The 20070-nt window shown below is 40.1% G+C and overlaps 1 protein-coding gene across 8 annotated transcripts; it reads left to right on the top strand.

Annotated features, from left to right (window-relative positions):
- Positions 1 to 4106: 4106 nt before the first annotated feature.
- On the top strand, positions 4107 to 19261 carry LOC108561688. 8 transcript variants are annotated; one of them, XM_017919754.1, is made up of 15 exons: positions 4107 to 5118; positions 11799 to 11913; positions 13065 to 13450; positions 13506 to 13657; positions 13737 to 13954; positions 14020 to 14271; positions 14460 to 14601; positions 14673 to 15281; positions 15921 to 16237; positions 16300 to 16931; positions 17009 to 17200; positions 17269 to 17431; positions 17505 to 17700; positions 17826 to 17926; positions 18129 to 18218. In XM_017919754.1, exons 1-15 carry the CDS (start codon positions 5063 to 5065, stop codon positions 18132 to 18134), a joined length of 3537 nt encoding a protein of 1178 aa, XP_017775243.1. In that variant the 5' UTR covers positions 4107 to 5062; the 3' UTR covers positions 18135 to 18218. The 8 variants fall into 8 exon arrangements, with proteins under 8 accessions (XP_017775243.1, XP_017775238.1, XP_017775237.1 ...); XM_017919748.1 differs by having other exon boundaries at positions 4553 to 5118; positions 17826 to 17930; positions 18129 to 19261; XM_017919750.1 differs by lacking the exon at positions 4107 to 5118 and adding an exon at positions 9228 to 10037 and having other exon boundaries at positions 17826 to 17930; positions 18129 to 19261.
- The last annotated feature ends 809 nt before the right edge of the window (positions 19262 to 20070 follow it).

Here is a 20070-nt window from a genome sequence, read left to right as displayed (position 1 = left end):
TCAAATAAGAATAGAAATGTCAATGAATACAACATGAAGAAATGTTAAATTTGACAGATTTTCAAATTTTTCAAATAAGAATTTCATTTTTAAATCTTATTGATCCAAGACAATAACTAAAGAATTATATAATCGATTAACAATTGATTTTACAAAATTATTAAATATTATACGAATAGAAATGTCATTGAATGCAATAAAAAAAATGTCAAATTTGATAGTTTTTCAAACAAGAATTTCGTTTTCAAATAGAAATGTCAATATGTTAAATTTGACAGATTTGGCAGTTTTACAAATAAGAATTTCGTTTTCAAATAGAAATGTCAATGAATAAATGTCAAATTTGACAGTTTTTCAAATAAGAATAGAAATGTCAATGAATAAACATAAACAACATAAAAAAACGTTAAATTTGACAGTTTTTCAAATAATAATTTCGTTTTCAAATAGAAATGTCAATGAATTACAATGAAGAAATGTCAAATTTGACAGTTTTTCAAATAAGAATTTCGTTTTTAAACCTTATTGATCCAATACAATATCTGAAGAACTATATAATCGATTTACAATTGACAATACAAGATTATCAAATATTATACGAATTGAAATGTCAATGAATACAACATGAAAAAATGTCAAATTTTCAAATTTTTCAAATAACAATTTCGTTTTTAAATCTTATTGATCCAAGACAATATCTGAAGAATTATATAATCGATTAACAATTGATTTTACAAAATTATTAAATATTATACGAATAGAAATGTCATTGAATGCAATGAAAAAATGTCAAATTTGACAGATTTTCAAAATTTTGAATTAACTATCAAACAATTGAATGAATTGTAATTATGAAATCAGCATGCTCGTGTTCTAAATGTAACCAATTGTGCTCGAATTGGCGAATTAAAGGTTGCGCGAAAGTTCAAATCATTCACGATATCATTTCATGCTTCATGTATTATTATTATGAAGTAAGTTTAACGGATGCGGCAGAGATCACCTTCTGATCTTTCGAACTTTTCGACACACGTCATGTGGGTCAACAAGTTGACAACAACAACAATAATAATAACACCGAAGGAATTGCGAATCGGTGCATCTTCGGAGAGATAGAGAGAGCTTCGAGCATGCAAATGAAGAGCGCGCGCGATTTCCGAGTCGGGCGTACTTTTGTTTTCTCGTTTGCTTTTGTTTCACATAATCATCATCGATTAACAAAGTGAAACAGAAGAAAACAAAACAAAACAAAAAAACGTACACCCGGTCTGGTAAAAGTGCGTAACGACTTCCTGGTGCTTCAGAACCTAACCTCACATAAAAAAAATGATCAAGGCGGATCCTCGCCGGATGTTCCGAACGGGGTTGGGGATGGTGTCTTCCGGGTGCAGTTTCCGCTCTTCCAGTTTCCAGTTACGTTTAGATCGAAGGAGGCTCCCGTTTTAATTCACCATTTGTCACTTCCGTCGCTCGAGAATAACAAAACACACTGTATATAAAAATGATGACGATCGTTGAACAGTTTTCGGGAGGGAAAATAAACTGTATTAGAAAATAGAAACTAAACACACCAGTAAAACTGTAAAGTACACTTTTCTTTGTTTGTTTTCCCTTTGCGAAGGAAAGAAAAACCACTTGTTGAACACACACACGGAATCTGACGGGCAACTCGGTGGCTTTTCCCCACCAACCCCCCCGCCTAACCGATGACTTTCATAACCGACGCGAACCTAGCAACATAAACGACAACCTAGAATCATCCTAGGCAACCAATTATTCAATGAAGCATTCACATTTGCATATCCTAATATTCATTAATTAATAAATTATTGATAAAACCAATTTAGATGCTTTACATAATTCATATTGTAATCACAATTTAATTAAATTAACATTTGTTAACAATATTTCAAAAGATCTAAGAAACTCGCGACGTACAAAAGACGATCTACGAAAACCAGCCTTCTAGATAATAAATTAAGTTCTTGTAGTAGAACAATTTAGTAGAAACTTACCACTAGAGAAAGGTGGACAAACACATATTATTCCTTGCGTAATTAATTAGGTTGAATTCGCGATCGACGGATAAAAGTTAACTACATAAACTTTTTGTGGTCTCGTTATCAAAAACCAAGATTACTCAATTCCCTCCTTATCGGTTTGCTGCATGATGATGATGATAATATTAAAGTACACAAACAAATATTTATCGCGGCATCCAGTTAATGAGACATTTTTTTCAAGTAAAATTCGACATAAATTAATTGTCATTATTATTTCAAGACAATGAAAATTACTAGATTTTTGATGATAAACAAAACAAAAACAAAAAACGTATTATGCAATCGAAATCTAAGTAGGCTAAATTTAGTTGTTATTATCATTATTAATTGATTCGTTTCCATGGAAATAGGAATTAGATTTACGTCGACTAGATTTAATATTCTTAGTTTTCACGTGTGAATGTTTCCAATCTACAAAAGTTTTCCTTCCTTCATTGTTTGGAATGAGTCATCTGGATGGATGGAATTTTCCGTATGAAAAGTGGCAAAGTGATCGTTGACCAACGCGAAAAAGGTAAAACAAAAAAGAAAGAAAAAAGAAGAATAACGCGAGTTGAAACGAAAGAGCGTAGAGAAAAAAATAGAACGATGTATTTATTTTTAAATGCAGACATTCTAAAAAGATTTCGATCGCGCGTCAACAAAATGCGCCCGATTCTTTCGCTCCTCCGAATGCATATTTGAAAATTTAGAAGAAAAAAAATCCAATTTTCTATTCATATTTAATATAACAAGAAAGGAAAAGTTTCATTAAAATCAAATTGAAACTAGGTGAATTTTGTTGCAGTTGTCTTAAATTTGAGTGTGCTTAAGTTTGGTGGAAAGATAGAGGAGGTTCAGAAAAAAAATGCATAAACTTGATTAAAAATAGACGAGCAGGCGTCGTTTATATTACTGACAGACAAAAAAACAAGAAAAAAGATTGAAGATGAACGAGAGAGTGAGTGAGAGAGAGAATGCACAATAAAAATAGAAGAGCGTTATGCAACCAAATTATTATACGTTTTTCATGATTGTTGTTGTTGTTGTAAGTAAAAGATTGTTGTTTGTGTAGATTTGTATATTGTTGGTATTGTATTGTATTGTTCCAATTCAGATATATAATGTAAGTTTTTGGGGAGCAAAGGAAGAGCGCCGGTCGCATCTGGCCGTTTTCCAAGCACACCTGATCCCGTAACCCAGTTCAACCCAGATAGAAAGAGACACGAGCATCCTGCTTAACGACTAAATGCTAATTGCACGTGAAACATTACAAAGAAAGAAAGAAAAAAAATGAGGAGACGTAGGTGAAAATGTAGAAGTGGGCCAAACCTAAAATTGCATCAACCTTAACTCGATTCGGTCGAAGTGAATTGTAAGGAAAAAAACGTAAAAATAACACTTAATGAATCAACGTAATGCGAGGAGAGAAAACAAACAAAAAAAAGTAGTAGTAGTAGTAGTAAAAGTTGAATAATCGCATTTGTCACTAACATGGTCGAGTTTGCTAATATGCGCCAATACCGAATGTAGTTTCATGTCCAATCGAAAAGGGGGCGGCGCATGGATGAACCAATCGCTTTTGTTGTTTGCAGAATTCTAACCAATCACCTCAAAGTTAAATGAAAAAAAAAACATATAGTAATTGAATGAAAATAATTGTTTTAAATTAAGATTTTTTTGTTGATTAAATATGAATGTTATTGCAGGTTATAAATAAACAATTGAAATGAAAAAAAAGGGCAGATTCGAAACAAAAGAAGCGTTTGAAATTAACTTATTTTCACGACAAAAACAAAAAGAAACAAACGTCGCACGTGCCACAATTGAACGCCACACGATGACAGCGATTGGTGACAAAAACTCGTGTCTTAAACCAAGGAGAAAAAAAGAAACGCAGTTTAGAAGCAAAAAAAATCGTCAATTCCAATATGTTTTTTTGTGTTTAATCAAATGGAAGATGTTAATTGAGTTTTCAAAAATTTGGTGAGAAATGATAATTGGTTAGGTTATATGGAAAAACAATTGGAGAAAAGTCAGTTTGAAGTTTTGAAATAAACAAATGAAAGTGACAGATGTCTTAATTTAAGTGGCGTGAATGACAAATGATAGTTTGATGAGATTAGTGTAAAGCAAACAAGAAAAGTGTCTTAAGAGAGATTAAGAGGTTGATGGCCAAACTGATGATGAATCTTTGAGGAAATGTAAAGTAATGACCCTTAGATTGTCATGAAACAAAAGTAAGGAAGGACGGAAATAAAGAAATAAATAAAAGAACAAACGGCGCACGGTGAAACAATTGAGCGAAATACGATGACAGCGACGGTGACAAATCTGTTGGAAGGACAAAGGAGAATCTAAATTTCGCTACTTCCAACGACGGGTCCTCCGCCGTCCACGCAAAAAGTGTCAAGAGCTGGCGTCTTCTGCGTCCGGACACGCGAATAATGTTCTTTGAACCGTCCAAAATATTAATACGCTCGAACAAAGTTTTGTCACGACCGTAGAGACTGAATGCGTGCGTGCGTATGTGTGTGTGTGTGATAATATTAAAAGCTTGGACCTAAAAATACGTGCAACAAACTCCGGAGATGCTGAGGAGGAGGAGGGGGAGATGTCAGGTGGAAGATGAGGAGAAGGAGGAGGCTGTGGGGAGTAAATTCGCTCGGCTGACGGCGGCGGCGAATCCGTGCTTTTCTTTAATCGCTTAAGCCGGCGGCTTCGATCCGTCCACCACCAGAAGCAGAAGCAAGCACTTAAGTCAAACGATGACCCTGCTCATCGCGGATTCACCGTGCGCCATCTCTGACCGTCGTCGTTTCTAAGGACGAACAAGTGCAACTGTTTTGTTTGTGTCTTAAAAAAACGTCCCTCTTCTGTTCGCTGTTGTGTTTCCTTTGTTTCTATTGACAACTGCTAGTGGTGATCGGAGATCGACGAGTGCTTTGTGCTGTTCTCTATAATTAAAAAAACAAAACAATAAAAAACTAAGTGGGTGATGGACAGTTGACGCAGTGAAAATGGTCATGGTGAAAATGCCCCAGTTCGATGGCATCTCGGAAAAGGAGAGAAACCGGTCAGAGCACATACAAAAAAAAGAGAGAAGAGAGAAAGAAACTCGATTCAAGCTTAACAACTAACTAAACTAATAAGCTCACTCACCCTCTTCTAAATGTTATTTTTGTTTTTTAAATCAATCTAACTTATTCAAATAAAACAATTACTTTTTCGATTCGACTAAATTTAGGCACACTTTGATTGTCTCAGGTATTTTTTCTTTTGTTTTTTTATGTCTGCAGATAATTGCACATTGGATTCCGCCTAATAATAACACTCTCTTTTATGTGAAAAATGTTTGAAATTTAGTTTGAACAAATAAATAAATACACCAAATATCTCAGAGGCCTTGAAGCTATAAATATCGTCCATGAAACCACCTAATCCTCGATTATTCTCAATTTTTTTTTGGTATTTGTACCAACGTATTTTGATGATAATCGATGTCAAGCGTTTTTTCCCATGTATTTTTAAACGAAACATTTATATAAAAATATATTGTGTTTTTTTTTAGTACATTACACTATATTACTATGGAAACAGAAATCTAGTGTTTATTTTAATACTATAAACAATATTCACGTAACTATGGTGACGACTGTGGAATTATTGAGAAAATTAAAAAATAAATAAGTTTACTTCTCGATATTTACGTTTGTCTAAATTTGTGATGGAAAATATGCCCCGAATTTAAAGTGCACCACTAAAAATGAATCAAGCGTGTTTCGATTGAGCCAACAATAACAAATGGAGTGTGGACGCGTGTCGCTTATTTAAACAAAAAACAAAACAAAAGAAAGGAAAAACAAAAACATAAGATGGACGAAAAACAAAAATAATACGGGAATTAAAAAAAAAACAATTGCGACACAGGGGGAAAAACAAATTATTTTCAGCTGTCATTTCAACGCAACCACGTTTAATTTAATTATTTTTTTCTTTAAAGTCGGACAAGTGCAAACTTTCAAATAATGTACAATGTTAGACAACCAATTGTACGTGGATTCGAACATGTTTAAAAATGTAACCTTCAATTTACGTAAACTGCAGCGAAGGTGGTCTGATTTTAAAGCGAATTCAAATAAAATTTGTGTTATGAAACGTTTCCAAACACTCTTTTCTCGGAAAAAAAAAATATCTATTTGCAGCACCAAATTTTCTCTTCATAATCATTCGTTTAACTATTTCTTGTAAATTAATTCGGTTTTTTTTTTGATTTCGGTTTTCCCGAAGTGTTTTTGCGTAAACGTTTATTTTCTTAACACGATTACGATCCAGAACGTGTAAATTATGAAACGATTCCATCGAAAAAAATGCGTTCTTCTTGGTTTTTTTTTGCTGGTTTCGGAGCAATCTTAAAATAGAGACTTTTTCACGAAAATGCACCCGAGACTCTTGCTTTATTTACAACTTGTTTTGTTTTTTTTTTGTTATTTTGGTGTTTGTTTTGTTGCGTTTCGGACTTTTTGCCATTTATTTTTCTTCTAGTTAGCTAAAAGCCAGAGCAGCCAAAGTGTCGGCTAAATTTAGAGAGAAACGAGAGAGGAGTGCGCGAGTACGCGTACGGGCGACGTTAAGAGAGTCAGGGTGAACGACGACGACGACGACGTAAAGCGAATCAAATGAATCATACAACAAATTAAAAAAAAGGAGAAGACTGCAACGGAGTTGGAAGAGTTTCGCTGCAGACTTTATTTCTGGCAAAGCGCGCGCGGGGCCCCGATTGTTAGGATAGCCTCGTTTCTTCCTCGTGCTTCGAGTTGCTATCTGCATTCTCCGATTTATCTGGAGCACGATTGGAAGATGCTTCTGATGCTGGGAACAGATTGCACGCGTATTTCCTGGTTGAGAAATGACGATTTGTACATTGACGAAAGTCATAATTCAGGTGTACCAACTAGTTACATCAAATTCCATAATGAGTTGGTATACCTGAAAGAAGTTCGTTTAATTAAATGAATAAAGAAGGCCTTGAAACCGAAAAATTACTGGATTACTAATAATAGTTAATTTAGATATAAGTAGACGAAACGCTGTGATAGGATAATTGGACCGAATTCGGATAAATTAGAGTTCAACGTGCTCGCGATTAAGTATCGCGTCCAACTTAGTTAGCGTCTAATAAAAAACAAATCTAAAACTATTAAATCATATAGACTCGTTCGGTTTGGCAGATGGTCAAGAAAAGACGACAAAGAAGCAAAAACAAAAAAGAAACGTATTACAGAGTGATTTGATCAAAAGGTTACATAAATTTTGAAGAAACAACAGGAGAAAAAAAAAAGAGGAACGGGAGGCGGATTTTTAAATTTAGAACTAATGTTTTGTTTGAAATTCGAAACGACCGGAGCGACCTCTGAATGATATACATACACATACATGCATGCATGTAAGCATGATTAATCTCTGGCGATGAGAGAAGAAAAATCTTTCGGATAACTAGAGTTAACATGTGTTTCGTGTTTGAATGTTTACGCGAAACTTCAATCGATTATTGACAGGAGATTATGACAGTTTAATGGTGATCACAAGATGGCTGTCAACAAACAAACAAACAAACGATCGCCATTTTCATCGCCATATTGGTTTATTTACAACAACAACAAAACTTTTGTTAATTTATAATTGTCTCAATATTCATGAGCCAAATTTTAATTTCTTCTTCTTATTTCGAATGTATACAATATGAAGTATACAAAACTATTTCCATCTAATTAGACACGGGCACGGGCGTTTCGCAACGTCTGCTACCATCACTCACTGCCCGCAAGTGCACTTAAGCAATAAATAAACGTTCGTATTATGTACCAATTTTTGCTTTTTTTCAGTTTACAAAGAACATTTCGTAGAATTTTTTGCCAAAAAAATGTTGTTTACACTTGCAGCAATTGCCAATTGGCAAATCGATCTATACTAGTCTCTAGTTCATTGTCTCTATCAATCGAATAGTAAAATTGATGTGATGTTACGAACATTTTTTTAATTTTATTTGCACTTCGTTTCGTGTCATATTTTCCGTGTTGGCTCCCGCATTCGAAACGCACGACGTTTGGCTCCGAGACGATCATTGTTTCTAATGACGCTCTTTCGGTGCTTTTAACCTACGAAATTTATAGTTTGATAAAATTAACGGAAGGTCGAATATAAATAGGAGCAGTAGTAGTAGACCCCGTCCGTCCGTCCCATCACCCCATGGTTCTAACTGTTTCATTACCAACGTTTTTTTTTTACCAATTCGCGAAAATCAAACTTGATCTCTTCTACATCTTACATACATCTATGTGTGTGTCTGTTTGTAGATACGTGTACCTATTTATATCCATTAGGAGTGTATAAAAAAAATAAATAGGATGTGCCAATTTGTTATTAGAAACATACATTTACCTCGGGAAATTCCACCTCTGAATTCTTAAATACACACACATTTCTTCTAATTCTTTGTGTGTAAATTTTTATCGAATCCCATGATTGTTACGATTATTTTGATTGTGAATCGGTTATGCAACTCAAATTGCACTTAACTTTTGAAATGTACACATTATTTACGGACGCGTTCATTCGCACTTGAAAGTGATGAATACAGGTGGAATAATTTGGATGATCAATGTGCGAAATCTATATATCAAGTCCAGAGTGTTTTATAATTGGCTCGAGCACAAATATAGGCAAGACCATTAAGCGTTCTTTGCATCTTTCTGTACTCAATTATTTAATATTAGTCTTCTCCATCAGTTTCTTAAAGGAATTCCAATGGGATTTGAAAATTTCCTTTGTTTTAATTGGTTAATGGTCTTTCAGGATCTAGTCGTCTTTGTGTGAAGGAACTAAGGCGACTAGATACCTATTTAAAGGACGACTGCTGTTGAATCATCAAAACGAGTCCGGCGAAAATAAGAAGAAAGTTTAGTTTTTAGTAGTTTTTGTTGGTTTCTGTTAGGATACGTTTCTTATCTTTCTTATTAAAAATTGCCTATTGTTTATAATAATAATTTTAAATGGGTGGAAAGGAAATAAATTTGGTATGAAATGTAACTAAAATAAATTTGATTAATTGTATTTTTGTAGAGTTGGGAATAACGAAATAGTTTGAAAACGGGAATTCTTTCAAGATTTGTTTGATTTTGATTTGGTTCGTTATTGAAATGTGTGTGATTAATGGAAACGATTGATTGATTGATTAGAGTTGGTAGAAGTGAGAATTGGGTCGTTTTGGGTGTCGAGAGAAGAGCAGGAAGGAAATTATCGATTGGGGAAAAACGAAAAATAAAAGAAGCAAAAGGTGAAGAGGAGAGGACAGGAGAGAGGAGAGGAGAGAGAATGCAAACAACAAAATTTGCGGTGTGCGCGCATCCGTGTGTGCAAGGATTCGCAGAACTGTATTAGGGATGCGTCGCGCCATCATCTCCCTAACAACGCGATTGTTGAAACTCGTTTTTTTGTTTGTTTATTTCGTTTTGCGTGGTTTCCGTTCGGGCATCAAATATTTTTTTGTCGAAATTCCGTGTATGTTGTCACGCCCGATGTTGTCAGTCGGACGGAAGTCGCGTCGCTCCCGAAGCTCCTTCGTAATCACCGTACTTCCACCGATCGGAAGACGCAAAAAAGTCGCGAATTATCCAAAACGGAGGCGGCATTAAAAGTCAGTGCGTGTAGAGAAGGAAGAAGAGAAGGAGAAGAGGAGGATAGGGAGAGGAGGAGGAGGTGGTGTGAGGACGAAAGAGGGAAGACAAAAGTTTCGGACGTTAAGAAGAAGAAGAAGGTGCGGTGCGGTGCAGGTGGGGGAAATTCGAAAATCCCGCCGGGATACGCGACGGTCGCCGCCGCCGCCACCACCGTCTCACCGTCGTCGGTGCGCATCCAACTTCAGGCCAGTTCAAAACAATCATACACACAACAAAAAAAAATGGCGTCCGCATCGACTTACAAAAACTCTTAACAGTAAGATAAACCCACTTCCAGTCTCGAGAATTGCATTATATAATAAAATATATAATATACACGCACACCACCCAATCAAATCAGTCAAACACACCAATATATCTATATATGATTTTTTTTGTTTTTTTTGATTCGTTGATATCGTTGAATGCCCGTTTATAGCTTTTCTCTCTGGAACAAGAAGAAAGAAAATCCTCAACCCCTTCTTTCGTCGCCCTACCAACACCCACCCCCAGATTGAATTAGACGCATGCTTTGTTTTACGACATTTTGTTGTTGTTGTTGATGGTTGTTTTATATTGTTTCTTTTCTTTTTTTTTTAAATAATTTGTTGCTGCTATTGCTATCATTATTATCTTATAGTTGTTGCTGGTTGATTGGTTCTACTAGACTCGTGCGCGCGGCTTGCTTTCATGATTTTCTTTAATGACCAATTGCAGTAGGTAATAATTGTAGGGGTGAGAGAGAGAGATATATAGGCATGCCTTTGCGGCCGATTTTCCTTGGGATGATTTTGGGGTTATGCATCGATCGTTTGCGAGCACGGGTCGAGAGGGGGCGCTGACATCGGATGGATCGATAATAAACGGGGGTGGTTTTTCAGCCCGTCACCCGTCACGCCTGCCGCACCGAGCGTCCGCTCGGATTTGATTGACACCGCAGTTCCATTCTTTCGATACTCTTTTTTTTTCCACTCTCTCTCTCTCTCTTTGTTCCTCTCGTCAATTACTACCACCACCGTATTCTTGGAATACGCCCAAAATTAACGCGTTTATGTAATCGTCGGTGTCTCGTCGTGCAAAAATTCGTTGCGTTGGTGCGAAAGAGATGCGAAGCTGAATAATCTTACTCTTCTTCATCTGTCTTTTTTTTAATTCTTGGTATTCGTGATAGTACGTTTTCTGCGGGTGGTGACGCGGAGGCATGCGCGTGTCTTGAGTTCCTCCTCCTCCTACTCCACCGTCGCCGACGCCGCCGTCGCGATCAGCTGTCCACGACGTCGTCGGTGTCTCGGTTTACGTGTTTTGGTGCGGTGATCGGTCCGTGACGCGCCTAAGTTGTTAGGCAATCGGCCTGGCACTAATTTCAAACAAACCTAAAATATAGCAGCATCAAATCACATTTTGCGGATGGAATAGAAAAGGTAACAACAACACCACCCAGAGGTAAAGATAGAGGGAGAGAGTGAGCTTAGAAATAAAGGAAAGAAGTAGAAATTCGACGCCGACGCCGACGTCGCCGCTGTCAAAACAGGGTGCGCTTTTGATTTCCATCCCTTCCTAGTCGTAGTTAGCAGTAGTATCGATGCGCCAATGATTCTGGGTTAAGGTTATAAATATCAGCCGGGGGTTGATAATCGGTCCTCTTCAACTGTTCAACGTTCTTCTGAGATACCGAGATAAATAAGTAGTGATAATAGTTTACATTCGGTGCGTGAATGTGAAAGCGGCGCGACGCGATGTTGAACGCAGTCGTCCCGGTTTTCCCCCTTTGTGTGTGCGCCCTTATCGACCCCCCTACTCTCGTCCTTTCATTATTCATAGCTCACTCTGACTAATTATTGTAGCGAAATTGAAGGAACCTGAAAGAAAAGGGATCACACCGCACGGTAATACTACTCTCACTCACCCTGTTGGTAGTAGTAGATGACGGTTAATGTTGATTACGATGATCGATATTAGTTAGACACCACACCAACAATGCAATGGACTTGGCGATTTCCTCTTCCTGATTTCCTGTGTGCTCTCTCCTCTGTTGCAGGGCTAAGAAATCGAGCTGGGAGGGACACTTGGACTCGACCGATCAAAATAACAACATCACGATGACGTCCGAGGACCTCCTGCAGCCCGGCCACGTCGTCAAGGAGCGATGGAAGGTAAATCACTATTTCCTTAATCATCCTGAAAAAAAAAACAATAACAATAATAATAATAATAAGAATCACTTGAAACTACTCAAAGTAGGTAGAAAAAGTTTCAGTTGAAGAAGAAAAAAAGAAACTAGTGTCTCGTTTAATAGAATGTCAAGAATTTAGATTGCGTACTATATACTATATATTTCTGGTGTTATGTTTGGGATACAGTATTTCTGTAATGCGTCACATCTACATAACTTTGCCAACTGCTTCATTTTGTTTATTGTTCTTCAACTATTTTATATTTGAAACTTTTTTAATTTGTTTCTCATCTATGATTAAAAAAAGATTAAAAAAAAAGAAAGTGTTAACTCAATAGTTAAGTTTTGATTAATTGCAGCATAGACAATGACGGTGCAGAGTTATATTTAGACGCGCATTTTGATCGCTCCTTTCAATACCGCACACCTTTTGTTTCGAAAATGACGTTTGTGTGAAAAGAAAAGTAGGTTAAAATCTGCATAGCAGCCAATAGCAGCGCTTAGGTATGAGAAGGAATGACGTTTGCATGGTACCTAGGAAATGACGTTTATCAAATGTCAAAGAGCTGTCAGAATCACACCAAATACTTAGTTTAGATTTTGAAAGATGGATATATTAAAATCTAGGTAAAAGCAGTTAAGTTCTGCTGCATCTGTTTTGGCAGACGATCACTTGTTTTTGAAATATGCTCAGTCTGCGACGACGCTTTAAGTACTCTGCACAGTCAAGTCAAATAAGCTGTCGGCTGCAGTGATTGACGGCGAAATGGTCCTATCACAAATCATAATGAAAAGCGAGACAGGAAATAGCGCATTACAATATGAGGATAGAAATGGAAAAAAAATAAAGTGGGAGGTTGCAACAACAATATTGGGATTGTGCTGCATTTGCGGAAAGTGAGTAATTGGGAGGGGGTGGCGGCGTTTGCCAATTGCCAACCAGCACAGCACCCCTTCTTTTTGTGCTCTCCCGGATGCGGAATTGGGTTAGGTCACTATGTGGAGAAAGTCCAAAAAGCTGAAATCGAAGCCGTAGTAAATTACTAATTGACTCATTTAATCAAATGAAGACCGCCCCGTTGATGATTGAATTATTAATTATTTCACTTACCAGATAATATGTTGTTGTAGGTTGTGAAGAAGATCGGAGGCGGCGGTTTCGGCGAGATTTACGAGGGTTTGGATCTGATAACACGAGAACAGGTGGCTCTGAAAGTGGAGTCGGCGCGACAGCCTAAGCAGGTGCTGAAGATGGAGGTGGCCGTGCTGAAGAAGCTGCAGGGTAAAGAGCACGTCTGTCGCTTCATCGGATGCGGCCGCAACGACCGCTTCAACTACGTGGTGATGCAACTGCAGGGTCGTAATCTAGCGGAACTTCGGAGGGCGCAACCGAGGGCCGCCTTCAGTCTCTCCACCACGCTGCGCCTCGGCCTGCAGATACTCAAGGCCATCGAGTCCATCCACTCGGTCGGCTTCCTCCATCGGGACATCAAACCGAGCAACTTCTCCATGGGCCGGTTAACACATACACTAAAATAAATTGAAGAAAAAATTAAATGTTTTCGTTTGCAGTTTGCCGTACAACTGCAGACGCGTCTACATGCTGGACTTTGGATTGGCCAGACAATACACGACGAGCACGGGGGAGGTGAGGGCACCGAGAGCGGCCGCAGGATTCCGCGGCACCGTCCGATACGCCAGCATCAACGCCCACAGGAACAGAGGTGTTGTACTTACTATTATGAAACTGGCTTTTTGCGCGAATGCAAACGGAAAGAGTGAACGTTTTATCATTTTTTTCAGAGATGGGTCGACACGACGATCTTTGGAGTCTGTTTTATATGCTCGTGGAGTTCGTGAATGGACAACTGCCGTGGAGGAAAGTGAAAGACAAAGAACAAGTCGGATTGATGAAAGAGAAGTACGATCATCGGCTTCTCCTCAAACACCTGCCGTCCGATCTGAAGCAGTTCCTAGACCACATCCAGGCCTTGGAGTACGCAGACAGACCTGATTATACGGTAACAAATAGAAAATATGCACTTACTAATTATGATGTTGATGATGATGTTGATGCTGTTTGTAGATGTTGATATCGTTGTTCGAGCGTTGCATGAAGAGAAGGGGCGTGAAAGAATCTGATCCGTACGATTGGGAGAAGGCTTCCACCGGTGATACGACAGCCAATGTGCCGCCTCCAAACAACACGACGACTCCCGCCCCCGGAGCAGGACATCCGCCCACCGCCCCAAGCACGCTGCAGCGGTACAACGCCCGTCGTCACACCACCGCCACCGACAACAACCAAGAGAACATCGAGCCAACGGATAACAAGGAGGTGCGTACATCCTGCAACCCTAAATCCCCCCCTGTTACAGACAACCGAGGGCTCAGTTTGCAACATTATCAAATTCGCTCGACGCTCATCTGCACGATCCGTGCTTTTCTTTTTTCTGTGTTTCTAGTCGGAAAGATGCTGATCTTTGCTTTTTGTTTCTCTTTGTTTCTATCTTGTGCGTCGCGTAGGCCCAGATGGACGCGCGGCGGAAGCACATCGAGGCGGAGAACACGGCGCCCCTCGTCGCCGATACCACTCAAACAAATGCCTCGAGACCGACGGTCGACAAGAACTGCAACGCAACTGCCGCCAGCGAACAAGTTCAACAAGGTACAACGACGTCGACATTCTGCAAAGAAAAAGAAAAATATATAAAAATGTTGTTGTTGTTGTTGTTGTAGTTCCTAAACGCAGAGCGACGTCTCATTTGGAGCAACCTCCGGAGAAGTTGGACAACGAGGCGGCCGCCTCCGCCAGATCCTCGTCAGATGCGAACGCCAAACCGGCGCCGCTGCGCAAGAGCCAGTCGGGTGTCGCGACGCTCGGCAGATTGCGAGTCGCGCCATCCCCTCAGCAAGGTGGAAGCGTCGTGGAGGCTCCCGCAACACCGGAGCAGGAGAGACCGAGGAGGCGACAACCGTCGGCGGCGAGGAGTTCGCGGTCGGGCGTTCGCGATCAGAGTTTGACGCAGTTCGCGGTGATGGACGACGAGAACGTCAGCCAACAGGTGACGAGGGGTGGAGCGCTTACGCTCGCCAGCCAATGGAAATCGCAGTTCGACGATAGCGAGGAGACGACGGACAATGAGTGGAAGCCGGAAAGTCCGGAGCACAGATGCGGCGGTGCGACAGGAGGAGGAGGTGGTGGTGTTGGGGTCAGCACGTTGGCGGTGGGAGCGTCGGAGGCGGCCGCCGTTCCACCAGCTCTCAGCAGGATCAGCGAAGATTCTCGCACCAGCCATAAAAAGTACATCAACATCGCCGGTATCGAGGACTACCCCGAATTAGTCGGTGAGTAATTAACGCAATCGATCATCTATAATAATAATAATCATCATCATATATATAAATACGAGCAGTTGTCAATGAATCATTTCCAAAACAACTAATTTCAATGAAATGCTTTCATATTTAGGCGGATTCGCCGGGAAATTGAAGGATGAAGTTAGTTTTTGGAAAGTGATTTATTGTCGAGGGGGGAGGTTGTTGGATGTGTGTTTGTGCAATATGCAAGAGGTTGCGCGTAACGGTAACGATCTGCAATTTCAGTCAACAGAGTCGGCGGCGACCGGAAAGCGGAGCGCAACATCGTCACCACTAACACTGCAACCCTCTGTAAACTCAACTTGCGACTAATATCAGACCCCAAACGACCACCTGCAAAGTGTTTTTTCAATTTTTGAACGAAAAACCTCCACCATCCGTCCGTCCAACCCCCCTTTCAAACGATAATTAATTGCAATAACACCCCCACCCGCATCATATTGTTTCACTTACATTCTCTCTCTCGAGATCTAGTTTTTTTTTCTTCTTTTACATTTGCATTTTGTTCATTTCTCATCTCTAATCTAATTTGTTCGGAATTTGTTCTGTTTGTGCCCTCAAATTTTTTTTTTATGATCACGTCTGTGCGTTTGTGCGATTGTCCAGGTGGTTTACCACGAGCATGGTCAACACCCTCTCTGTCACCATTTGTGCGCGTCGGGTTGAAGCCTCCGCTCCTCCAGCAAGCCGCATTCGATGACCTCATCTTCCGGGTGGACGTGATGCGAAACGTCGCATCGCGCCACCATCAATCCGAGGAGGCCGCATCGGCAGCGGCTTCGACGATGACGACACGTCCCGTCGTCGCGCCTATCGTCGTGCCGCCGAGGAGATGGGGCAGCATGCCGACGATTCCTCTGAACGATAAGGAAAGTTTCAAAAGCAATGAGGACGACGAGAACGAACCGGAGGGTTTGCAAGAGGTGAGTAGTGATGAAATCTGATTTTGTAATTGGTTATTGAATGAATGAATGAATGACGACAGGTTGCGGGAAAGTTGGAGATTCGCGTTGTAGCGAAGGAGGTGCAGAGACCGCAGACCTTGGAGAACGGAGTGGGCGAAGGAAAGACTCCTACAGGATCGGAGGCTGTGTCTCAGCAGGGTTCGCCGAGGATAAAGTTGGAGCGCACGAAGAGCATCCTGAAGCAGGGAAGCAAAGAGAGGCAGGATAACGGTGATCAAGCGCCGCAGCTGCAGAGCCCCAAGCGGGAGGCGATCAGCTTCGCGCCGGAGTACGAGTTGGAGAAACACACGCAGGAGAAGAAGCGATTGGAGAAGCGAGTGAGTTTGGAGAAGCCGCCGTCGCCGCCACCTCAACCCGCCGCCGTCGCTAACGATGATGGTGATGATGAGGAGGAGGAGGAGGACGAGGAGGATGACGATGACGAGGAGGATGAAGAAGAGGATGAGGTGTTGCAAGTGGAGAAGACGGAGGAGATGCGTCGTATGCCGATAAAGGTTGAGTCTCTGATTAACGAAGAGGAGAAGAGGAAGCGAAGACTGGAAGGAGCCGGCGGCGGCGGTGAAGCCAACGCGCTTGGATGCGGCGGGATTCTGGATGCGCTGAGGGCCGCCCAGAAGGCTAAACTCAGGAATAATCTGGACGCACAAAACAGGTGCGCTTATTCGAAATCAACACAAATAACTTCGAACTGTTACGTTAATGTTACCTGTTTTTGTTTGTTTGTTGTAGATCCGAAAGCAGTTCATCGCGTTCGGATAGTAGAGCGCGCGTCCACCATCTGGAGCGGAAACCCGGGTCGGAGAATATCCGAGCGGACACCACCACCACCCAGCAGCATCAGCCTCACTGCAGTCCATCCATCGATCTGACTTCCAATCCGAACGTGACGTTCGTGTCGGCGAACAGCGTTCTGGAGCCAAGGTAATAATAATCTGAAATATTTGTATTAATTCATTAATTGATTGATTGGAATGTTTGCTTTTCGGTAGTAAATGTAGGAAATCGGTGGCCAACGGTCTGAGTCCTGGAATGGATGAGCAGTCCGAGTACTTCGATGCCACGGAGAACCCGCTGCTGCGTGATAAGAAGTTGGAGCAGGACGACGAGGACAGCGGCGTAGACAATGTTAGCCAAATACTTAGGGAAACTTCGGTATATTCTGCACAATATATAATATAAATATATAAGAGGAGACAACTTACGGTTTTGTTCATACGTTTTGTAGACAAGTCCAGCGCTTGAAGGGAAATCTCGGATTCCGGTGGCGGTGGGAAGCGGTCAAAGGTTGGCCAAATGCATGTCGTGGTCTGGTGATCTCACGCCCGGTCTGCGGAGAAGACGTCAGACGGAAAAGTACGTGACGGATCCGAGCCAGCTCAATCTGCGCTTCAAGAGACACTCGACCGCCGGTCCAGGAGGTGGTGAGTAATACACATTGCGCAACAGCAACAAACAACACGAATTTAGGATGGAAATTTTTCATTTTACTTTTTTGTTTGCTTTTTTTCGTTGTTGTTGTTCTTTTGTAAACGTTGTGCATTTGCAGAGCAACCTCCCTGCAAAGAGACAAGTTGCTCAGAAACAACCACAACAACCAACACCACCACCACCACAACCACTTCTTCCACGTGCACCGCGTCCACACAGGAAGGTACCCGCTTTCCTATCAATATCACTAAAATCAATCAATCAATCAATCAACATCCTCATCATCACCAAATCAATTCATGACTCGAACAGTACTTCCCGACGTAACGAGACCAGAGACACGGCATTTCGATCTAACATTAATTATCGCATCAAACAAACACAGAGAGGGCGTTGATTTTAAGGGTCGTTTGATTTGCAGGAGTGAGAGCGAACCGCGGAGTGCCGACGTACTTGATCGGAGCTGCGGAAAGTTCGCCGGACACGTCGGAAGGACCGCCACCTCCGCCACCCCCGGAAGGTGAACCACCGCAGGAGTCGAACGTGCGCTGCAGGCGTTTCCGGCCGGTGACGTAGTGACATCCGCCGGAAACAGCCGTCAACCACCACGAAACCACACCGATATTATTCTATACCACAACCATCACCGCCACCACCACCGCCGCCAGCATCTCCTTCGTAGGGAAAGCAAGTGGATGGGATGTTGGGAGGAGGAGGAAGTAATCAGACGCGAGTAAATTTTAGGGCGGATGCGCCGGGTTTAAATAAATAATAATAATAATAATTACTAAGATTTGCTGAAAACCGCTAAATGTTGTGAAACGGAGACGGAACGAGAGAAAGCAAAAGAGAGAGAGAGTGAAGGGTTTTGCGTGCGTGCGTGTCTGTGTGTGTGTATATATATATACAAGAAATTATGAAATAATAATAATATTAATATATTCGCTTGAAAGAAGGAGGGCGGCGTGTAGTAAACACGTACGGCCGTTTCTTTCGTTTACGGAAAATCTCGAAATTAGTTACAATTTTTTTTTATTAAACCGCGACGAAAATCAAAGTTCTTTTTCTTTGTTATTATCTTTAATTTGGCTTTTCGCGTCTTCGGAAGTAAAAAAAAGATGAAAGAGCAAAAGCTTGACGGGAGGAATGAATTCTAAATACGTTCGTCGGATCCGGTCACATTTCGTTTAACCCTCTCTAATTTTTGTTTACTCTCTCCTTCTCGACTTATTTACTTAATGTCTAGTGAGCGCGCGATTTTCGACACGCGCTACGCAACTAATCATAAACAAAAACAAACAAACAAACAAACAAAAAAAAAGAGCAAATGAAGGGAAAAAGGAAAATGAAAATAAAAATATGTGATCAATATTATTATTCTGTGTGTATGTTTTTTGAAAAGTGTGATTGCGAGTGTGGATGGATGGATGGATGGATGGATGAGAGGATGAGAGGAGCCCAAACGACAAGAGGTTCCAGGAGGATAAATCGAGCAATTTAAGGAAGAAGAGAAGATGAAAACAAGCAGAGAACAATAAAATATCGAAGAACAAAGAGAAGAGAGAAATTATTATAATTTAGGCGCGCAGAAGATCGAACGAGAGTTTATATTATATTATATATATATATATTTGAAATAACAGAAACAAAACAAAAAGAAAATACATTTAGATGTGAAGACGACGATGATATTGATGATGATGTTGAATAGATGGAAGAAACTGTAAACTTAATATCTAAGGCAAAGATTTATCCAGGTGTTTGGAGATGAGGATGACTTGTTCGGCGAGTGTAATATCAAACGAGACGAAAGGATGAAAGCGGAAACGGACGAACGGACTACTACTTTATCTGTGGTGTTGTGGATGTTTTATATATTATTATTACTATTACTATTATTTTAAATTATTTATTTTCTTTTCGTGTTTTTTTTTTGTCTCCGAACACTCTCGGATTATTTTTGTAAGGGATGCCATATTGATATGTTCTGTTTTTATTATATGATTATTATACTATTATTACTATTATTATTATTATAATACTACTATTATTATTTATTGATATTACTTTGAAATTTCTAGTCTTGTTAAATTTTTTGCGATAATAAAAATTTGGAAAAAGAACATCATTGACCTAATTCCTTTTAATTATTTCCCCCCCCCGCAACTGTTTTCAATTTGTATTAATTATGTAAATCTAAGCAAAAAAAAAAATCATTTTCTACTCTTTTTTAGAATCATCGAATCAACTTTGGTTGCCTAATAAATTTAATCCAAAGGTGACTTTGATAATCTCATAAACAACGAAACGATACTTTTCATCTTTGCGGTTTGGGATAAAAAGAAAAGAAGTTGTTTAAATAA

Source organism: Nicrophorus vespilloides, unplaced genomic scaffold (genome assembly GCF_001412225.1).
Source record: "Nicrophorus vespilloides isolate i.1.1-1 unplaced genomic scaffold, Nicve_v1.0, whole genome shotgun sequence".
Taxonomy (NCBI): Eukaryota; Metazoa; Arthropoda; class Insecta; order Coleoptera; family Silphidae; genus Nicrophorus; species Nicrophorus vespilloides.
This window is presented reverse-complemented; position numbering and strand designations above follow the sequence as displayed.

Coding starts and splice junctions, on each gene's coding strand:
- LOC108561688 (XM_017919748.1), top strand. CDS start 5,063: ATGGTCATGGTGAAAATGCCCCAGTTCGATGGCATCTCGGAAAAGGAG. Junction 16,238..16,299: donor AACCGGAGGGTTTGCAAGAG/GTGAGTAGTGAT, acceptor GAATGACGACAG/GTTGCGGGAAAGTTGGAGAT. Junction 16,932..17,008: donor AATCTGGACGCACAAAACAG/GTGCGCTTATTC, acceptor TGTTTGTTGTAG/ATCCGAAAGCAGTTCATCGC.